At 32.2% G+C, this 17,914-nt stretch overlaps 1 protein-coding gene across 3 annotated transcripts in view; it reads right to left on the bottom strand.

Moving 5' to 3' along the window:
* Nucleotides 1-7,384: 7,384 nt before the first annotated feature.
* Nucleotides 7,385-17,914, bottom strand: part of LOC106478156 — a 101,440-nt gene continuing 90,910 nt past the window's right edge. For all 3 annotated transcript variants that reach the window (XM_013938680.2, XM_022381724.1, XM_022381716.1), the window contains exons 8-9: nt 13,986-14,213; nt 7,385-7,448 (exon numbers count right to left, since the gene is read on the bottom strand). In XM_013938680.2, coding sequence (XP_013794134.1) covers nt 7,441-7,448; nt 13,986-14,213 — 236 coding nt within the window. In that variant the 3' untranslated portion in view covers nt 7,385-7,440. The remainder of the gene's footprint in view (nt 7,449-13,985; nt 14,214-17,914) is intronic.

Raw genomic sequence — 17,914 nt, 5'->3', positions numbered from 1 at the left:
ATTCTAACAAATTGGTTCTTTAACATGTGAGCTACAGTGAATGTGGATCATGTGAAACCACGTGAATCACATTAGTAAGCTGCATCCATACATCACAAACAAGTCTTTGATGCACTGGCTTGGCCAGAAGGATGGAAAGGAAACTGATGAACCAGAAGAGGACAAAGACACCATTATGAGTCATCCTAACTTACCTAACAAGGAAAATGAAACTACAGAGGCTTATACAGTTGTCTTTAATGAACCAGATGAGGAATCACTGGAAATGAAAGTGACAACTAGCTCCGACTGATGGATGAAATACAAATATTGGCTGCCCAATCAATATGGGTGGGATTGATCATCAAATCTAAGACTATCATTATGTCTATAAACAGATGATGGAAAGGAAGTGGCATTCCTTTCTTTCCAAGTCTTCAAGCAATGCACACACAATAATGTGTGCACTACACTGTGGGATTCTCATCTGATTACAGGCTAAGACATCCCTTAGTTCATGCAACCAATGAGTGAAACAAATTCTTTGGTTTCTAAGCTGTCGGGTTGTAAGGTCTGGAAGAATGTATGAACTGCATTTACAGCTGCTTCTCAATTATTGACAGCTATGATATTGATCTCCATGATCAGTGACTGAAAGAAAGTGGTATTCCTTACTTTCCAAGCTATTGAGTGGTACCAAAATGCAATGCATGTACTATATTGTACAGTTACAGCTTTATTATCGACAGTTAAGATGCTAATGTGACTGAAAAATCAGTGATTAATACAGTATTGTGATCCCTTGCTTTATGAACCACTTAATTAATTGGTTGATGTGAAACACCATTCATTTTTTGAGAAAATCAAACTGACAATCTAGCTGATTGGTGAGAACTCTGCAGAGCATGTCGTACAGTACTCACTACATTTGTCATTAATCTTTGTAGGAAAGAGACCAGGTAGTTCAGCTTATTGGACAATAGTAACAGCACAAATTTCAATTTAGTAAATACTTTTAGTTCACAAACCTTGATTTGTCTGAATTTTGCAGTGATTATTTATTTCATTAAGCCTGAAATATAAATGAGTAGAGTTGATTGCCCCTAAATGACACTAGTGTCACTACCGAACATAGCTTCAACAATTAATTCGTACATTATTGAAAAGGTTCATGCAATAGCCAGAGGCAAGCCATATAAATTGCTAGGGTACTTGACAAACTGTAATGGCAGCATAGGTATATGGCAATATATATGTATATAAACAAATACACGTGTATAAACCACAAATTGTAGAAACATTAAATGAGGTCATTCATGGGTGGTTTTAAGACCCATTAACACAAATCAATCAATTACACAAAAATGTTGGTACGAAATAAGAAGTACATAATAACATCATGTAGACAAAGGATCCGACCACATAAAGAACTAATGAATATATATGAAGTTAACTGTTATGAATAACCTGGAAAGTATTATTGAAAATACAGTGTTCCTGTACATAATAACAACAAAGATAGAGACAAATGATCCGATTACAACATTAAGAACTGATAAATATATGAAGTTAAATGCGATGGAAAACCTGGAAAATATTAATGAAAATATAGAGTTCCCGTTATTTCCATTAATACTAAAGGAATATTTCAATTTCGACATTGAGACAATCTACATGTGGTGAATTTTTCTTGGAAGAAACAACAGTAACAAAGAGACTCACAGATTTTTATCTGTAGTATTAAAGAACACAGTTTTATCTGGTGTTCCACATATGCACAACTAACAGCACCTGCCATCAGTGAGGGAGCTCCCACCTTGAGGGCCAGACATGCTGGAAGATCTCATAAAGTGTACACCACTCAACCATCCAAAGTATCACTGGCAAAGTGACCATGGGAGATATCCCAAAAGAGACTAAGTGTTGAACTTACTTTCAAGCCAACTAACATGATTACAACTAGCTCACATTAGAGCAGATTGTAGTGTTCAAGCACTATTGTCATATAATGTATATAAATGTTCAACATGTCATTGTTCACTTGCACACACTACTTTAATTTCATATATAATGTATATAAATATTCAACATTTCTTTGTTCAGTTGCACAAAGGACTTTTGTTATGTTTTGATGCAGAATATTAGAAGTATAAATTTTAAGCTGACCAATGTTGTCAGTTTTCATACATTTTGATATGTTAATATGTCATGTTACACTGCCCCTTTCTCAAGGGGAACAGTTCTTCATTAAAATTGATTTAAAATGTTTACTCCCTGTTAAAAGTAAAATGAATGTTTCATTGCTAAACGTTATTGATTCTTTTCAGTTTAGTTTTGTGATTAGGCTTTGTTTGTCCACTCTTAAAGTAGATAGTACATCTTCATTTGTTCAGAGATTGCTTTTTCTTCTTTAAACTTACTTTTTGTGATTGTAAGTATGAACTTTCATGTTACTTTATATACACTAAAGTGTATATCATGTTTTCTTAAGTTAAAGAGTTTATTCTTGTAATTGTTTATTTGCATAGTTCATCATTTAATTCTTGTGAGGGATCCTGTTCAGTTGTGTTTTGTATTTTTATGATTTAGTTCACTAAATGTTTCTTCTTTTATAGAAGTACTTTTACATTAAGCTATAATTAAAAGGTTTTATTTAATAAAGTATATTACATTGCGTTCTATTTCATTTTCAAAAAGAGTACAAAGTTAACATTTTATTGCCATTATTTAATACATTTAAAGGTTAAAGCTATAGGATTTCATTATCTTATAATGCATTGTCGTGTATTTTTAAAGCATGAATAAAGACTTTTTTATTTGTTGATTCTGATGTTGTGATCCTTTTTAAATGTATTAAGAAGTTGTGCTTTTGTACATTAGTGTGATCCATTGTTGATGGGATTGTGATGTTCTCGTGGCATGTATGTGATTTTAGAATAAAGTTAACGTACTCCTTGATCGTGAAGCAAATTTAAATGTTATTGATTTTAAAGTTAATTTTAATTATCAGCTTAAGGACAAACCTGAAATAGAGAAAGAAGGGAAAAAGTGATATGCAGGCATATCATATGTTTTCAACCTGCTTGAGTTATATAAGAATGTTTACAATTTTTCGTTTGTGTATTTTTTATGCAGTTTTAGTATAAAAATGTGGAAGAGAAAGACATTGATATTGCCTTATTCTAGTTGCTTTGTTTCTTCATTCTTTACAATGGATAATGTTTATTCTGTCTGTCATGAGATAAAGAAAGCTGTGGAGCTACTTAAGTTCCAGTAGAAGTAGTTTTGTGGAATGATTGAGACGAGGTGTTAGTATTACTAATGGTATAATTATTTGGACTATTATTCTCGTCTTTATTATGTGTATTATTATTTTCACAACATTTCGACTTCCTGATAGCCAAGTGGTTAGAGTGCCCATATTTGGGATCACAGGTTCAGGGGTTTGAATCCTGGTAATTCTACAAAATCTTTCTGGTTGTGATGCATACAAAAAAAATGTCCAATATAACACCTGATGGTGGCCAGAAAATTCACTGGTTCAAATGATGGGAAAATAATAATAATACATATAATAAAGACAAGAATAATAGTCTGAATAATTGTACCATTAGTAATTCCAGTAGAAGTGACCCTCTTTTTACGTGCGCAAGCATGTACGCTGTATTTTATTTTTGGTTTGTTTCATAATAAAGATTGTGTTAATTTTTCTAAAGTCATCCAGTCTCATTATTTTACACACACTAGGAAAACTCTATCAAGTTATCAAAAACAGACTACTCTCCTTATTTCCTGAATTAATTTGTTTTTATTAGCAGATCTATCTATACTTATCAGAAAATCAGTTTCTACCTGAAAATACCAGATAAGAAACATACATATACGTTGCATATTATATCAATAATTTATTCAAAAACATTCTATTCAAGCTGCTTACACAGTATACTTAAAACAAGACCAGACATGAATTAATAATAATTAACATACCAGAACACCGGGTTTCAACCAAAAATAAAAAATTCTTTAATTTTATTAATATACATGTTATGCAGATAGCTGTTTTCAAAATTGTAAATGTTATTTTACTTTATTTTTTATGGAATAAATTTATGGTAATTCAATCATTCAAGCTGTGACCATCTTATACAATAATAACAATTTTTTTTTTTATAATGTGCTGTTTGAAATAGAAATATTCACTGGTATGCATAATTATGCATATATACATGTACACCCACACACACATATATATATACATAATCAAAAATATAAATTTCCAAACATTCACTTTAATTTTAACAAAATTTCTTTCTAGGTCTGAATTTCAATTATTCGTAAATTGTCAAAAGATCATGGAGGATAGTACTTAATTTGCAAAAAAGTTTGTTTCACAGTAAAATTAGAATAATTTTATGTATCTTAAATTGTGTGCATTTTAATATTATAGTAGTAAATTGTTTTCACTTTGCAACATTAAATCATTTACTTATTTCATATATAAACACCTTTCTCGTGTTTTACATATTTGTGACAGGGTAAGTCTTCTAGTTTAGCTTATGTTTTCTAAAATGTATACCATTCAAACTTTCATTTAGTTTCAAAATATACATTCAACTGAATATCATATTCATAGCCAAAGTCAACTTTTGTTCCTAAATACGATAGTAAAATTATTATATTTTCTATACAAAACAACTGGACTTTCCCATTACCTTAACCTATAACAAGCGTGCTTTTGAGATGTTGATTTGAAGAGCCATTAGTGTATAGGCTGTGAAATAAGCTGCCTATCATAACTTGACATAAGTACTCAATTCAAAAGTGGTAAAATCAAATGGTTATATAATAAGAAAATTAGTTTCTTCAAAATGAGACAGATCCTGATCAAGCCTAGTAAAGGATATAAAACCTGGATAGATTCCAACTATCAAAATTAATAAACTACAGTACAGCTCTCTAACTAACGTGACACAGACTACAGGCAACTAAACAATGTTGTATAAAATGTTATGAGCTTTATTTATTTGACATGAATATATGCTAGATTTGTGTTTCTTTCATGTTTTCTATGTTTCGTAACAACCTGGGTAACATCTTTCAAGGAAATTAAAAATAACAAACGTTTTCTCCAGGATGCCCAAGAGATATGCAAAATTTCGTTTGATAACTTTCTGACCAATTGTTTTAGCGCAGAGTAACAAAAACTTGCAATACATGAAGAAAGTTTAAGTTGAATAGATTAATGTATAAGTGTGTCCTAACTATCAATCATATACGGTAAAAATAAGTGTCTTCACTTTATTGTTCGACAATGAAAAATGTTAAAAACATCAGTAACTTGATATATGGAATTTTAAATCTAACATTAACATTCATAACACTCTTTGCCCTTTACTGCATATTTACAAGCAAGTCAAAGTTTTGAACATTTATTTCCAAGTATAAACTATGTATTTGTACATAATTGTAATAAAGTTAAGAAATTTATGATTTACGTTTCAGATAAAGATCTGTTCTGTTGACTGAAATGATGTAAAGGTATTCATCGACTAGGAGACTACTATTTTCAAGGTATCATTTGTGAAGTGTTATGCTTCTCTTTAATACTTATAGTCATCCCATAGTAAATACCCATGGGAAGTAAAAACAAAGATACTGATGTTAGAAAAAAATGTTACATATCAAATTGTTCTTATTCTGTATTACCAGGAAAAGTTATAGACACATTTTATACAGAGGTAGAAATTCACAATAACAGTATTAGTGAAGTTTATATATTGGAACAGGAATAGGTCAAGTAAAAACAAGCATATGTATTATACAAAAAAAAATTAAAGTAAAAATTATTCTGTATTTCATTTGAGTATCAGAATAATATAACTATTAATCAGATATTGAAAATAGTAATAGTTTTGAAACAGTAACATTCCAATTATCTGTAGTATAAAAATTAGAAAACTAACGTTACTTTGACCATTGGGTGGAATTGAAGATTTTTAAAATTAATTTCAGACTTATTTTCTGAAACCTTTTTACATTTCTGGTTTTGATGCATGCTTATCAAAATAAGTAAACTTGTTCTATTAAGAGTTTTTGGTCACCTAGCAAACATCTCAGTGACTACTAACTACTGATTGAGTTTTTGGGTATAAAATATTTTGTACAATTTGTGTGTGCCAACAGTGGTTAAAATCCACCCAGACAACCTTTAATATGATTTGAAAAATAATTGCATGGCAGTTTCTGTGCTTTATGATTCACATTTGTACGCTCTACACAGGTGAAAAGAGTAATGTTGTTTAATTACAATTTCTGATGTATTTAGTTGGATCTTGCTACTAATAATTAGATTGTATTTCATTATTCATTTTTCTTATCTATAAATCTAAATTCTGATGATTTCATCAATGTTATTTCTGAAAATAACGTTTCTAGTTTGTCAAATCACCAAAATGTTAATAGAATTGAAAGTCAACTTAAAAAAATTATTATAAATATGTTTCTAGTAAGTAAGAAAACCAAAGATGAGCAATTTTCTGATAAAAAATATATGTATTGGGAAAATATTCTTAATCTGTAAAGAGAGAAATGTACAATAAACTGTACAAGTTCCAAGCTTCTACCTAGTAAAACATTCTTTGTAAATTAAAAATATATATATATTTTCTTAACAGAAAAATAACAGTTCTAATTTCAAAGTGTCTAAGCAGAAAAATAATAAGAGTGAGAAAAAATGAAATTACTTGTGACCTCCAAATAAAATCATATACATTTATACAGATATTCAATAATAATCTATATTCACTTGCCAAAAATTAACAATTAGGTACAACTGAAAGTAACAGAAATTCTACAATTCCATCATAACACAGTGTAACTAGCTTTTCTACTTTTTACTACACTAAAGAGCTCCTTCTTTTTGAAACATAAAATAATTACATCCAAGCTTGTTTATTTTAGTATATCATATTTTCTGCAAAGAAGGTAGTTATACATGCTTCTCATTTGATTAAGTCAAGCATTATGAACTGTACAAAAGCAAAATTAATTTACATACAAAGCTGTACAGTTTGTTTTTTGAAAATTAACTACAAACAGTTTGAACAAAAGTAAAAATCACTCATATAACAAACATACCAGAGGTGTTTTCACCTACTATCATCACACAAATGATTATACTAAATAAGATAAAAACAAAACCACAGTTATTATCGTCCACTGTTCAAACTTACAAGAAACTAGATTTTTAAGATTTTCCAAATCTGATTTAAAACAAGAATTATATCAAACACTGACTTGGACTTACAATTTAAGTACTGATGAATTATTCATTCCTGTCTGACACTATATGCTGCAAAGAAATAAACAAAACTTAGTAAATAAATGCTTTTCTAAGCTCTTTTTCTCTGTATCAGTGATGAAAGATTGATGAAACTGGCTTTAGATCTCTTCTTCTCAAGATCATGTCACTAAAGAAAAAAAAATTGTTTAGGCAAATTAGTTCTCAATTATATGATTTAATGTCTATTAGTTTAATAAATACTTTCTCAAAAGTATTAGTTTATGTTAGAACATACTTAAAATCAAACTGTCTAATCTTATCAACTTATGATAAGCTAGATATGAAAACACATTCCATAAAACCACCCTACTTTTGTGTACTCTTTTTGTGTTGATTGGTAATTTGAATATATCATCAAAGCACCTAAAAGTTATACGTACATACGTGTTTATTAATATTTCAAAGTACAAAACAACAAATGTTTCCCTCACAAATTATTTCATTAGAAATTTCAAATCAAAGTTGTGTAAAGAACTAAAAATTCAGATCAACCTTTTGTCTGCCACAAATCAAAACCCAATAGTTTAATTCCTCAAATTATCATTAAGGTTAAACTTCTGGCAGTCAAGAAATAATTGCAAAAACTATATTAAAGTTAGCTGCACAAAGTTTTTGAGTGTTAAATGATCAAGGTGACAAAATATACAACTCATATAAGTTTATCATTGTCAAGAAACATCACTTAAGACTAAAGATACTTTCTTCTACATATTTCTTGGTCAGTTTATTACAGGGGTTAGTTAAAACATAAGTGATACAGATAACAATAAAATTACTAAAGTCTTGATTAATGCTCCATCATTTATTTTATGTTTTTGTGTTTTACCAGCTTTAACAGACATTTAACTCTATAATTATACATGTTTTAGAAGTTATGTTATGTAAAAAAGAATAAAGAAATTCAAAGTCCATAAAACTGGTCTTTGTAGAAAATAAGTTTCAACCTATCAGTCATTATATATATGAAATGATATTTAAGAGCTTTATATAACACTCCAGTAACAAAGGCAAATACTAAAACCAGAATATCAAATGAACCAGTTAACATCATCCCAAACTGTGTTAATTTGAGCTATAAATAATTTGTTGATTTTAAGAGTTTACTTTAAACTATTGGATGTCTTAGTATGCAAATTTCTCTTATGTTAAAAACCTGCACTACTCATTCTCTAAAGCAAAAGCATAAGTGTATCATTAAAATTTATGAAGTTATAAATAAAAATATTTTCTGCAAATTTACTAAGCTTCCAACATATTTAAAGAAAAATTTAATAGACTTGCTGTTGTATTTTCAGGTAAAAGCTGATTTCCCAACAAGTATCAAATAGACAAACCTGCTAATAACTAGTTTTTTTTTTCTAGGAAATAAGGAGAGTGATTCTGAAGCAGATAACCTGAGTCTTCCTAGTGTGTGTAAGATAATGAAGCTGGACAAAGTTGATAAAAATAAAAACAATCTTTATTATTTGACAAACAAAAAAAAATGCAGTGTACATACTTACACTTCTGATAAGATACCTCACCTCTCTCGCATAATAGCTTTTCTTATGCAGAGCTGCCCTCTATATGCATAATTTTTGCTCACCACTAGCCCTGATACTCCAATCTATCCCAAAGTATTTACACGTGGTATACCTGTGCTGTAAGAGGCAAATAAGCATGCAACAACCCTCCACCAATAGGAGTGCAACACACCCTCCTGGTGCAACTGACTCCCTCTATACTGTAGAACTCAATCTTCACTTCTCAATTTGGCATACTAGAGTCCAGATGTCTAATTTTCACATGTGTTCTCAAAGCTCAATCCTCTCTTTCTCTCACTGCACTGCATGGGAACTTGAACTTGCATGGAAGCTCTCAAACCCTTGGGTCATGCTCACATGTGCACTCTTCAGTTGGTGTTGCATGATCACTGGAATCTTGCTCAGGATCCCGTGAGCTCCGTTATCCTTCTCCTTCCCTCACTACACGTCAATTTCACCTGGTGGCTTGATAGGGACAACACCATGGCTGGCATTCCTGTTCTGCCTCCCCATCCCGAGTTGCATCTTTTTACAGATGCTTCCCAGACAAGTTGGGGGTGTTTATGGATTTCCAGGAGATCGCAGGTCATTGGTCTTTGGTCAAATCAGCTCTGTACATAAATCTTCTGGAGCTACTTGCCACTCATCAAGATTTGGATTATCTTTTACCTTGATATGAGATAAATTGGTCAGAATCCATTCCAACAATTTGACCATCGTCTCTTACATCAATTGACATGGGGGGTACCTGTTCAAGTCTGCTTTGTTTTCAAACGTTAGAACTTGTCTTCTTGGACCATTCACATATACCTGCTGGCATGTCATGTCCCAGCTGCTCTGAATCTTGTTGCAGAATGCTCATCTCATCCTGACAAAATGTGCTCCATGGAGTGATCCCTACATCCTCAGGTGTTTCTGTGGTTGTGCACCCCCTAAGGGGTACTCAACTTCTGGATGCATTTGCCATCCACCACAATTCCAAACTAGCATAACATAACATAATGTTTAGTGACAACAAGGGACTCACTGGTTCCATCCTCTAAACTAAAACTACTAAATGAATAAATTACAAAAAAATCTGAAAGCCAGCTCTTATCATTTATATAGTTATCAAGCCTTCTCTTAAACTCACTTAAATTTACTGCTTCTACAGCATCCAAAGTCAACCCATTTCAGAGGCCAACCACCCTGTAGGCAAATAAAACTGTCTGAGCTGAAGATGAGTTCTATCTTGCCAAAATTCCTTCTATTCTTGCAATTAAGTATGAAAAGAGATAATGCATCAACACTGTGAATTCCCTTTACAATCTTAGACACCTCAATCAGATCCCCTCAAACTCTTCTTTTTTTTTCAAGAGAAAAAAGGCAATATTCCTTCCTAAGGTAACGAGTCCAAGACTGATCAAAATAAACTATCCTACCAAAAGTCATGGAACATGGGTAGTTATAAATAAAACATGTCTTTATTCCAAGAAATTAATAGTGTGTTTGCCCACCTCTGGCCTTAATGACTGCTTCAATGCATCATGGAAGACTGTCTATTAATTTCTGGTAGAAAGCTGGTGGTATTGTACTTCACTCCTCCTTTAAAGCATTAGTAAGCTCTACTACTGAAGAGGGCCATCTTGGCCTTGCCCTAATTCTGCTTTACAGTTCATCCCAAAGATGTTCTATCGAGATGAGGTCGGGGCTCTGTGCTGGCCACTGCAATGTTCTAATGTTATTCTCTTCAAACCACGTATTTACAATCCTTGCTTTGTGTCATGAATCATTATCATGTTGGAAGGTGTAAGGGCTGGTACCATAAAATTGCCACAATGCAGGACACACAGAATTGTTCAGAACATCAATCAATACACTGTGACAAGTGGACCTAGTCCATACCACGAGAAGCATTCCCAGATCTTGATACTGCCACTTCCAAACTTCATTGTTGGGACAACACACTCAAGTAATAAGCATTCTCCAGGTATCCTCCATATCCAAACAGATCCATCAGACTGGAAGAGCATATAGCTTGACTCGGTGCTCTACAGCACCAATTTCCATTGATCCACAGTCCAGGTTCGGTGTGCCTTGCCCCATGCCAATCTACAGCATGCATTTGTTTTGTTATCAACGGCTTGTGGGCTGCAGCTCTTCCATGAAAATTCATGACATGCAGCTCTCGACGTGTTGTGGAAACACTTATAGGATCGCCTGTGGCTGCTTGCATCTCCAAACACAGATTCTCTAGGGTCTGATGGCAAGATGAGGTAACCAGCCTTCTCAAGGTGCATCAGTTCCTGTTAGTCAGTATTTTACTCCTATCTGGTCATTTCTTGGTCTTCCATTTTTTCAGTATATTGCCAGTTGTAGACCTGGGAATGTTTAATTGTTATGCAACAGAATGTACAGACATTTTCCCCAAATGACATCCAACTATCCTTCCCCTCTGAAACTCTGTTAGCTCTTTCCATGTACTCATCATTCGGTGTACAAGTTTGAAATGGCTTCCAAGCGAACCAATGATCACCTTTATAGGCCAAACTATTTGCATATTTTGTCATCACACCCATTTTCCTGCAATTAGCGGTGTGTCCCATGACTTTTAGCAGGATAGTGTACTTCAAATATGACCTAACCAATGACCTATACAATGAAAATAAACCTTAATAGATACAACCTAAAATCCTGTTTACCCTACCACTATAAACATCACACTGCTTGGATGGCTTAAAAGACTGATCAACCATTACACCAAGATCCCTTTCTTTCACAATACTGTTAATATTATTCCCACACAAATTATACTTATAACTCAAATTATGATAACCCACATGCATTATCTTGCATTTATTATAATTAAGACCCATCTGCCATTTATTTTCCAACTCACTGAATGATCTAAATACTTTTTGTAAAGCAGCAATATCGTCTTCAGAGCTAGCAACATCCAAAACCTTAATATCATCTGCAAATTTAAATAATTTATTGACCATTCTTTCATCTATATCACTGAGCCCTGAGGTACTCCGCTTGTGATATTAATCCAGTTTGACTGAACTCCACTTATAACAACATTCTGCTTTCATCCATCAAACCACTCTTGTATCCAATTAGTTAACTTATCCCACACACCTATAGAGATAGTGTTTTTTACAAGCCTTTTATGTGGCATCCTTACCGTAATCTACATAAACCGTAACCTTTTCAAAGAATTTCAAAGATTTTTAAGGCAAGATTTTCCCATGTTGACTATCCAATAAAATTCTAAACTTCATTAAATGACTTTGCTAAGCATCTTTTATCAGATTTTCCAAACCTTTTCCCACAACTGATGTAAGATTAATAGGACTATAATTACTGGGACAATTTTTATCACCTCCCTTGAAATGAGAAGTAATATTAGCCAACTTCCAATCCTCATTGGATCCCACTCTGTGGCAAGTGATGCCTATGCAGGTATACTTATCCATAAATCTGCACTGTACAGCCAGTCTATAATGCCTACTGTTGAGATGGAACATTCCACAAGATCACGAGAGGTTTCCTCACAGTGTTTTGCTTCCTAACTAAAGTCCATCCCAGACCATACCAACTCTAATTCTGGTTGAATAAGTTGGGACCAGCTTGCTTTTAAAAATAGGGCTTCATGGTCACCAACTGCACTTTCACTATTGTATGTTCCCCCAGACTTCTCACTACATTGTTCCCCACCCCTTCGAGTGGAGTACAGGAGTCCTTGCCTCTAACCAGCTCTTGGAGTGGTGGACCATGGAGACACCCTCCTCAATTCCACTCAGTTGAGAGTATAGTGGTGGTGTTTTGTGTAGATGACATGAAAGGCTCCTCCTGCCACAGATCAGAAGAAACATTTTTGATGCTGCCTGGTATTTTACTGGAGATGATCCACCAATACAGTTCACCCCTCCAGCTGAGATTCCTCACCATAACATCATCTGGATATCAATTCCAGGTGGTCTGGTGTTGGATTAGAGCAGGACCAACCAACATAAGTCACCACACATGTTGTTGGTAGGGCCCTCCTCCTACTGTGGACTGAAAGATAAATTCCCAAGGCTGCCAGGTTTTGGACTGTAATTGACCCACCACATTGCATTCCCCCTTCCTACTGTCATTCAGATTTTGGATTACCTGGTGACTTGGAGTTGGTTGTGTACTAGGTCTGCACACCTGTGCCCTGACTAGGATGGCAGGATGGAGGTGTTTTCCCTTCTGCTTCCTAGTCTTGAAGTAAAGACAATAGAGACCCTCATCCTATCACAGACCAGATGATAAATACCCGATACCACCTGGTTTTAGACTGGTGTTGACCCACCAACTGTGGTTAAATGTGCCCTAGTCACTCTACACCATTTGGCAGGTTCAATTATGCATTGGATGTGCATCTTTCCCATCTGATTTAGCGACACGTATCTTGACAACATATGACAATGCAATGCTGTGTCAGACTGAATACTAGATCATATGTTATGAAGCTGATTCCATGAAATGTTATTAAAATATATACTTTGTGTATGAAACATAAAATATATACATAGAAATTTAATCCGTTTAATTTTAAACTGAATACTTATATTTTCACCTCTGTAAGTGAGCTGTTGTTGTTCTATCTTAAGGTTATCTTTGCTCAATTGTAAACATATCATATGCTCTAATGTGATATTTGTTCACTGACTAAGTTATGAATATATATTTTAATGTTGTTTCTATGAAAAATCTTTTCATCTCTTTTATTAAAATTATAAATTGATTTATTCAGTTACAGTTAATACTGAAAATTTAATTTGTTTATCCAATTTCAACTCTAAAGTTATTGCTTATGAAATATTCTAATTTCTCTTTGTCCTTTCTTTTCAAGCTTACTTATAAATGCACAGATAATATGTAAAATATATATACAGTATATAAATAAAACAAAATTTATTAATTCCAAGGTATGAAAGTACCAGAGTAATTTACAGTTCAATCTATACAGATTCTTAAATTTAGTTAGTTTTCAACTATCATGTCATAGCTTTATTTGATGTTTCAGCATACTACTCATAAAAAACATGGACAATGAAGTAACAGATCAGAAAATCGAAATATTCAAACAATGTATCATTTTTAAAAATGTACAAGGTTCAATAACTAACCTTCACTGTTATTGTTTTCACTATTTGGATATTGTGTTTCATCCTCATTATAAAATGTACACGAGTCAGCTAACACTGATAAATCAGCACTCTGTGTTTTTGACTGACCATCATTTTGCTGTTCTAAGTCTTTATGATGATTCTGCTGAGACTGTGAATCTTCACTAGTATTTGATTTGCTGGTAGACTGAATATCATCTTTGATATTTTCTTGCTCATTGCTGGATTCTAAAAAAAAAGTAATTTTGTATGTTTTACAAAGTAAAAAGATATGTCTCTCAAAGAAGAATGCTATAGTACTAATAATTAAAAGGAGGAAAAAAATTATTAAACACATTAACCATGGAATTGTGGGGGACTAACTAAATATTGGTTAATAGCAAGTATGCTTTTGAGCTTAGCTATCGTGAAAGGCTCAGCAGTTTGGGAAGAGTTCCATAAATGACCCTACTTTTTAAACAGCTTTTCTTTTTAATGTTTCCAAAAAAGGCTTATTATTTAAAAACAATTTTCTCATTTCCATGTAAGACTACTTTTTGTAAAATTAATGTTTTTGCATAATAACTATTAAGGAAACAATGTGTGCTCAGTCTATACTGGGCCAGCCAGTTGGCGATATAGCCCAAATTAGCCTCAGGAGAGTCGATCTATTAGGCTAGATCTAGCCAGGCTACCTAGATTAGATTCTAGTAGATATACTTTAGGCCTACATCTACATTCTTTTTTCATAAGTGTGTACTGTATATTTAAATTTAACCAAGTGTATGGTGTGTATAATGTTTATGGGAATCTTACTGAAAAATGAATAAAGTTGTAATGCTAACTAGCCTAATATGTGATTATTACCTAAACTGTGCTGAAAATAATACTAGTCATATTTCTATAACTAGCTGTGTTAGAAGAAAAACAGATTTGGAATCAGCATGCAAAACTGGTCTAGAAAAGTGGGTTTATATCTTTTATGTGAGAAAAAAAAGTTTGGGTTTGGAGAGTTCCTTTCTCATATACATTGTCTTGAATACTAATCATAAGATGATTATTACATCTCTTCATTTATTGAATTCAGGCAATCACTTGAAACATTATAAGACAATTTTTTGTGCATATTCAAATACATAATATGTTCAACAAGTGTATGTGAGAGGTTCTAATAAAGTGACCAATCAGTATAGTTAATCAAGCTAATAAAGAAATTCAAAAATGCCTTATCTTAATCAATACCAAAACATACACAAGCTGTCATCAAGGGAAGAAAGTATTTTCACTTACCTGATGTTTTATTAATATATTTTGTACATATATATATATATATCAATAGATACACTCAAGCATACAAAGCAATCAGTTCATTAAATAAAAAAACATGTAGATTAAAAATTTAACTATGAAGTTGTCTATTTATTGTAGCTTTATATACCTTTATTTGGCAAATATAAATAAAGTCTGAAGTAACAATTTTTATAAACTTGTGACAAAAAATTCACATTTTAAAAGAGAAAATAGTTATACTAATTACTTTGTTCAATAACTTTTAGCACTTTATACCTTACTGAAATTTTAGATATTTTTAACATTGACCAATTACATATTCTAATATTAACTTTTAAAGTAATTTGGAACAAAAAAATTAGATATGATACTAATATTAATTTCTGTAATGTAATTATATTTTAGTTGATGAGATGTGCTTCAACTAATGTACATTTTAACAAATATAAAATGAATTTACAACTTACAAAATTGTAAGAAAGTGGAACAAGTAACTAGATTACTTGAGATAAATCTATTAAAGGACTGATATTCAGTTAAGAATTATTTTAAGTGTATTTTATATAATCCTTAAGTCTATTTAAATTATTTTATAAGTCTATGTCATATCTAACTCCAGAGGTTGATATTATTTTGCTAATGAGTATAACTAAGTTTTCTGCTTAATTTCTTGGCAAGATGAGTGACTAGTTTATGATTAAGTTAATATTTTTTAATATATATATATCACTTTATTTTTAAATGTTTGGATACTTGAATTATTTATTAGTTCATTATTTGTTTATGTTGGAAATTTTAATATTGTGTGCTCATTATTTACTTGTCTGTTAACCTCAAATTTGCATGTAAATACTTCAAATACTGAATTTATATTATTCAATTTTATTTTGTTTGAAATTATTAAAGGAGCTATAGGTGTTAACCACTTAAGATATTTAGATGTCTAATTGAAAGTTTATACTGACCAAATTGAGTACAAATTAGCAAATCAAGTATTTCTACAACTATGTATATTCATGATCTCTTTACTTGTATTTTTTTCTACTAGGACTGGTCCCAAACTATCTGTATTTCTCTTTTTTGTAGTGCTTGATGAAAAGATACTAAGTTAAATAATGTGTACAAAGATTATTCGTTGCCACCTCAGGGAGGCTCTTCAAACATTGAATACTACTAACCTAGACAACTTACTTTTAATTTATGATCTGAATATACCATGCAAGCTTTTGAACTTCTTCAAAGTTCATCATCAGATAGTTTAAAATACTTTCAAAATGACTACAATATCTGACATAATTAAAGTACTAAGTCATACTACTACTAATAGTCTCCTGGCTGAACCAATCTTGTAAGTGATGATACTAGTCTTGATTTTATTGTAATTCCATCAGTTTGATCATATACATTATAAGCAAAAACAAAATTAGATTCCTTGGTTGCAAAATCTGGTAGTTTCTGAAAAACATACTACAAGAATCTTACATCTTCATTTTTATATCATACAACAGCTGTTAGTTTTAAGGTTGCTTCCAAAGGAATATTATTGCAAAGAGATTCTAGATCCAAATTTTACAGTTGATAGTTTGAAAATTTAAAAAATGAGTGTTATTAGTAGTTTACATGTTTCATATATCATGTGAAAATACCATTAGTTGACAAAAGTCTGTATGTGTCTGTTTATAGTTGACACACCACTGGATTGATTGTCACCAAACCTGACATGTATCCTAAGGTGCCCCCAAGAACTGACACTGGGAGGGGGGGAGTATCCTTATATCTGACATCCTTATGTTATCCCAAGAGGTCTCTATGTTTTCCTCATGTACATGTACATAAGCTAGTCTTACATAAAATGTGTCAAGTAACAGTTATGTTGTAAATTATAAGTTGAGGAAACATATGCCCATATATTTTGTCAAATGAGAACACTCAATTGAGCAGTGACATCTAAGTAACTCACATTTAGTAAAGCACATATTTGTCAAATATACAGCAAGGCATCAACTTGGTATTTCCTATGTCAATGTACATCTATGCTAAACAAAACATCCTTTTCAACATTTCCATAAGTAGTGACCACTTCAAATTAACACCAGTAAGTATATTTGTGAACATAACCTAGCATCTTTAGGAATTCCTATTTCAATAGGTAAACATTATTCAAAGAAACATAATGAGGCAAAAGCTTTAATTAATACATTCTATTTGCATGTTCACAAACATTAAGTTTATTCCTAGAGAAGTTCTGAATAAATAATTTAGTTTGGTTTTGCTTGTTTTCGAATTTCATGCAAAGAAGCTCTAGGGCTATCTGCACTAGTCATCCCTAATTTAGCAGTGAAAGACTAGAGGGAAGGCAGCTAGTCATCACCACCTATCACCAACTCTTGGGCTACTCTTTTACCAATGAATAGTGGGATTAACCATCACATTATAATGCCCCTACAACTAAAATGGTGAGCATGTTTGGTGGGATGGGGATTCAAACCCATGGCCCACATATTGTGAGTCAAACACCCTAACCATCTGACCATGCCGGGCCTCTTCTTTTAAAACAGCATTCACCTCTCACACCAATGGCAAAATAATTTAGTGTCAAGAACAACATACCCATTTTTTATAGTGTGCATAGCCTGTTTACTTGCTGTTAGAGGTTGCCT

The sequence above is a fragment of the Limulus polyphemus genome, unplaced genomic scaffold (genome assembly GCF_000517525.1).
Source record: "Limulus polyphemus unplaced genomic scaffold, Limulus_polyphemus-2.1.2 Scaffold9, whole genome shotgun sequence".
In the NCBI taxonomy this organism is placed as follows: domain Eukaryota; kingdom Metazoa; phylum Arthropoda; class Merostomata; order Xiphosura; family Limulidae; genus Limulus; species Limulus polyphemus.
Note: the sequence above shows the minus strand (reverse complement) of the source record. Positions and strands in the feature narration are given on the sequence as shown.